This window comes from Pelecanus crispus, chromosome 26 (assembly GCF_030463565.1).
Source record: "Pelecanus crispus isolate bPelCri1 chromosome 26, bPelCri1.pri, whole genome shotgun sequence".
Lineage (NCBI taxonomy): Eukaryota > Metazoa > Chordata > Aves > Pelecaniformes > Pelecanidae > Pelecanus > Pelecanus crispus.
In genome coordinates, this window is record NC_134668.1 from 2,883,968 (window position 1) to 2,889,231 (window position 5,264).

Here is a 5,264-nt window from a genome sequence, read left to right on the forward strand (position 1 = left end):
CACGCGTGTGTCCCTGTGCGGCCTCCCCCCCCCCCGCGTGCACACGCACCCGCCATGTGCACCCCGCCACGCACACACATGCACACGCACCCCCTGCGTGCACACACACGCACACGCACCCGCCATGTGCACCCCGCCACGCACACACATGCACACGCACCCCCTGCGTGCACACACACGCACACGCACCCGCCATGTGCACCCCGCCACGCGCACACATGCACACGCACCCCCTGCGTGCACACACACGCACACGCACCCGCCATGTGCACCCCGCCACGCGCACACATGCACACGCACCCCCTGCGTGCACACACACGCACCCGCCATGTGCACCCCGCCACGCGCACACATGCACACGCACCCCCCTGCGTGCACACACACGCACCCACCATGTGCACCCCGCCACGCACACACATGCACACGCACACGCACCCCCTGCGTGCACACACACACGCACCCGCCATGTGCACCCCGCCACGCGCACACATACACATGCACACGCACCCCCTGCGTGCACACACACGCACACGCACCTGCCATGTGCACCCCGCCATGCGCACACATGCACACGCACCCCCCTGCTTGCACACACACGCACCCACCATGTGCACCCCGCCACGCACACACATGCACACGCACACGCACCGCTTGCATGCACACACACACACACCTGCCATGTGCACCCCGCCACGCGCACACATGCACACGCACCCCCTGTGTGCACACACATGCACACGCACCCGCCATGTGTAGCCCGCCACACACACACATGCACACGCACCCCTGCATGAACACACACACGCACACACCATGTGCACCCCGCCACATGCATGCACACACCCCCTGCGTGCACACACACACGCACCCCGCCACACAGACACACACCCTCTGCATGCACACACACACACACACCCCTGCCATGTGCACCCCGCCACACACACACACCCCCTGCGTGCACACACACACGCATCCCGCCACGCACATGCACACCCTCTTCATGTGCCCGCACACACACACCCCCCACCATGCACACACACCCCCCCTGTGTGCACACACATGTGCTCACACCTGCGTGCACACCCACATGCACACACAGCCTCATGCACACGCAGCCCTCACACGCACCCTTTGCACACACGCACGCAGCCCTCACGCACGCAGGCCCCGCACACGCAGCCCTCGCACGCGCACCCTTTGCACACGTACACGCAGCCCCCGCATGCGCAGCTCTCGCGCGCGCAGCCCCCGCACATGCACCCTTTGCACACGTACACGCAGCCCCCGCATGCGCAGCTCTCGCACGCGCAGCCCCCGCACACGCACCCTTTGCACACGTACACGCAGCCCCCGCATGCGCAGCTCTCGCGCGCGCAGCCCCCGCACACGCACCCTTTGCACACGTACACGCAGCCCCCGCATGCGCAGCTCTCGCACGCGCAGCCCCCGCACACGCACCCTTTGCACACGCAGACGCAGCCCTCGCACGTGCACCCTTTGCACACGCAGCCCCCGCACGCGCAGCCCTCGCACACGCAGCCCCCGCGCGCGCAGGCTGATGGATGGCCTCCTTTCAATCCCGGCTCCTCGTTATTGATTTTCCTTTAATGAAAGTTAATTATAACAATGATTTAATTAATAGCGGCGCGCTCTGCCTTTACGGCTTCCCGCATTAGGGCTGCCCATGGACACCCGCCTGACGGCGCCCAGCCCAGCCTGGGGGGCACCGGCCCCCTGCCCCCCGGAGCCCCCGCACCCGGGGTGCCCCCCCCCCGCACCCTGGGGGGCCCCCGCCCCCCCCCAGCACCCTGGGGACCATGGTCCCCCTGCACCCTGGGTGACACTGCCCCCCCCCAGCACCTTGGGTACCCCCGGTCCCCCCCCTGCACCCTGGGGGGCCCCCGCCCCCCCAGCACCCTGGGGACCATGGTCCCCCCCTGCACCCTGGGGGGCTCCCAGCACCCTGGGGTGACACTGCCCCCCCCCCAGCACCCTGGGGTGCCCCGGTCCCCCCCTGCCCTTTGGGGGGCCCCCTGCACCCTGAGGTGCCCCCCCCCAGCACCCTGGGGTGCCCTGGTGGGCCCCGCACCTTGAGGGCCCCCCATGCCCTGGGGTGCCCCCGCCCCCCCCCAGCACCCTGGGGTGACAGAGCTCCCCCTGCACCCTGGGGGGCCCCCAGCACCCTGGGGTGACACTGCCCACCCCCCCCCCCCCGCACCCTGGGGTGCCCCCGCCCCCCCCAGCACCCTGGGGTGCCCCCGCCCCCCCCTGCACCTTGGGGGGCCCCCTGCACCCTGAGGTGTCCCCCCCCAGCACCCTGGGGTGCCCCCCCCCAGCACCCCGGCGTGCCCCCGCCCCGGGCCCCACACACGTGCACACCCCTTGCACACTCACGCGCAAGCACGCGCACCGCAGCGATGCACACGGCCCCGTGCACACGCGCGTGTCACGCGTGACCCCCCCTCCCCCCCGCCTCGCGCGCTCCCCCCGACACTGCGCCCGTAGAGCCCCTCGCAGCCGCAAGGGGGCGCGGCGCGCGGTACCGCCTCCTCCCTCCAGACCCCGCCCCCTCCTCCCGGCCCCGCCGCCTCCCGGCCCGCAGGGGGCGCCCTGGGGCGTGCGGCGCTCTGGGCGGCGCCGCCGCCGCCTCTCCGTGGTACTTCCGGGCCGCGCTGCCGGCGCGCCTGCGCACTCGCTGCTCCGCGAGCTGCCCGCCGGCCCGGCAGGTGAGCGGCGGCGGGGGGGGGGGTCCCGGGGAGAGACCCCCTTGGGGGGGCACGAGGAGGGGCAGGGAGACCCCCTCGGGGCGGGGAGTGGGAGGGAGACCCCCTCGGCGTAGCGCGGGGCAGGGCGAGAGCGATCCCCTCAGCGCTGGGGGACGGGGGCCCGCGCGGGGGGGGACAGCGAAGGGAGACCCCCGCTCTGGGTGGGGACAGGGCCGGGCCGTCCCCTCCGCGGAGCTGGCTGGGGCAGGGGCATCCCCACCCCGGGTTTTGGGGTGACACACACACACAGTTTTGGGTGATCCCCCCCAGCTTTGGGGTGTCACTCCCCCAGCTTTGGGGTGTCAGACCCCAGTTCTGAGGTGTCTTCCCCCCAGTTTTGGGGTGTCATCCCCCGGTTTTGAGGTGACACTCCCCCAGCTTTGGGGTGACCCCCCCCTCTGTTTTGGGGCGAAATCCCTTCACGCTGCCTGCGGGGGTGACCACCCTCACGCTGGGGTTTCGCCCCCCATGCTCTGTCCCCTCCAGCCCCCACGTCCCCCCCAGGGCCGAGGCGGGGCCCCCAGGGCCTCTCCTGCCTCATGGGGACCAGGGGCCTTGTCAGCTCCCGCTGCCCCCCAGGTGGGTGAAACCCCCCAGGACTCTGCGCCGCAGCCACTCCAGGACCCCAAATTCCTGAGCCCCAAACTGGCACCATGGTGGCACTCAGCCAGGAGCTGTCACCTGGGCGATAAAGACGCGTCCTGCCCTGCCATTCCCACGTGGCCCAGACCTCCTGTGTGTCCCCACGTCCCCGCCTGTCCTGGGGGTCACCCCACGTGCATGAGGCCGGATCCCCCACGCCGCGGCTCCTTATGCCCCGGTGTCTGTTGTCTCTTCCAGCCGTGTCCCGCGCGTGTGTCCCTCCGTCCCTCGCCATGTACGCCTGTGCAAAGTTTGTCTCCGCTCCTGCGCTAGTGAGTAGTGACAAACCCCTCCTTCGCCCTCCATGTCCCTTCTGCGGGATGAGGGTGCGGGGGGGGTAACGCGTGCCCCATCTCGGGGACAGGGGGAGAGGTCTGGGGACACTTTTGCAGGTTTAGAGCCACGCTGGGCTGCACTGAAGGTGAGCGGAGCCCCGAGCGCTCAGCCGCTCCAGTTAAAGATCGTTTGCCATCCCTCTGTGGTTACTAATTATCCACGCGCAGGTGGATACGGCGCTGGGACTAAAGCGCCTGTGGCTGGGTGCCGGCCCCAGCGGCACGCAGGATCCGTACGCCGACGCCTGCAGCCGTGGGGTGCCCACAGCAGGGCCTTGGGGCGCCTGGGAGCTCTGCTTTGGTGCCAGGTGTTGGGACAGGCTCTCCCAGCTGGGTGCTGCTGGCTCATGGGGTGCCCCAAGGGGCTGAGCAGGTTTGGGGGGTACCAGAGCTGACAGTGGTGGCCTCAGGGGACCTCAGGTGGAGTTTTGCTGCCCTGGGGGAGCACAGGGTGGGGCATCCCCCCCAAATCTGAGGGCGGCTGTGCTTTGCAGGTGAGGAGGAGCTCGCGGGTGCTGTGCCAGCCCCTCTCTGCCTCCGTGCTGAGCAGCCCCGAGGCCCGGACAGAGCAGGTAACATGCCCAGCTTGGGCTGGGGGGCACCGAGGGGCCGGGGGGTGCTGAGCACCAGCCCTGGGAGGGGTGTAGGGGGGCGACTGTTCCCCCTGCCCACTCTGGGGCTCCCCGAGAAGCTGTGGGGAGCTTGATGAGGGGAAACTGAGTCCTCGGGGGGCGTTGGGGTGAGGCATGTGTCCCCCCCAACACGTGCCCACCCTCCCGACCCCCAGGCACGGCCTGGTGCCCACCGGGCCATCCAGACGAGCGTGGCCCACCGGGACATCGACACCGCCGCCAAGTTCATTGGTGCTGGCGCTGCCACCGTGGGGGTGGCCGGCTCCGGGGCTGGCATTGGCACCGTCTTTGGCAGCCTCATCATCGGCTACGCCAGGTCAGGGGGACACAGGGGGGGTGGAAACGGGGGGGGGCTGGGGGCTGGCTGTGCCCCCGCTGACCAGCCTCTCCTCTCCCCGCAGGAACCCCTCACTGAAACAGCAGCTTTTCTCCTACGCCATCTTGGGCTTTGCGCTCTCTGAGGCCATGGGGCTCTTCTGCCTCATGGTAGCCTTCCTCATCCTCTTCGCCATGTGACGGAGCCAGTGACAGAGCCGGCCCCACGCCGGCTGGGGGGCAGAGGAGAGCCCCGGCCCTGCCACGGGCGGGAGGGGAATAAAGACGGTTTGATAACAGGGTCTCGGCTCCTCGCGTCTCCTTGGTGGCCCCATCCGGTGTCACTTGCCCATGGCTGGCACCGGGCACGGCGCAGCGGGGGACCTGGGCTCGCTTTCCCCTCCCGGGGAGGTGGCAGCGTCCCCACAGGGGACACCGGCTGCCTGGGCTGAGCCCTGCTGCCTCCCCGAGCCCTCAGCCGTGTCCCCAAGGGGACGGGGACATCGCCGATCCCTGGGGACAGCCGGGAGACCTCGGCACGGCCCCCTGGGCTGGCACCTCCATCCTGTCCCTGC

At 70.4% G+C, this 5,264-nt stretch overlaps 1 protein-coding gene across 2 annotated transcripts; it reads left to right on the top strand.

The window, feature by feature from the left end:
* The first annotated feature begins 3,625 nt into the window (after positions 1 to 3,625).
* Positions 3,626 to 4,974, top strand: ATP5MC2 (ATP synthase membrane subunit c locus 2). 2 transcript variants are annotated; one of them, XM_075725051.1, is made up of 4 exons: positions 3,626 to 3,679; positions 4,237 to 4,332; positions 4,530 to 4,690; positions 4,776 to 4,974. In XM_075725051.1, the coding sequence occupies exons 1-4, from the start codon at positions 3,641 to 3,643 to the stop codon at positions 4,888 to 4,890; spliced, it is 411 nt and encodes a 136-aa protein (XP_075581166.1). In that variant the 5' UTR covers positions 3,626 to 3,640; the 3' UTR covers positions 4,891 to 4,974. The 2 variants fall into 2 exon arrangements, with proteins under 2 accessions (XP_075581166.1, XP_075581165.1); XM_075725050.1 differs by having other exon boundaries at positions 4,237 to 4,314.
* Positions 4,975 to 5,264: the final 290 nt, after the last annotated feature.

Coding starts and splice junctions, on each gene's coding strand:
- ATP5MC2 (XM_075725051.1), top strand. CDS start 3,641: ATGTACGCCTGTGCAAAGTTTGTCTCCGCTCCTGCGCTA. Junction 3,680..4,236: donor TTGTCTCCGCTCCTGCGCTA/GTGAGTAGTGAC, acceptor TGTGCTTTGCAG/GTGAGGAGGAGCTCGCGGGT. Junction 4,691..4,775: donor CTCATCATCGGCTACGCCAG/GTCAGGGGGACA, acceptor CTCTCCCCGCAG/GAACCCCTCACTGAAACAGC.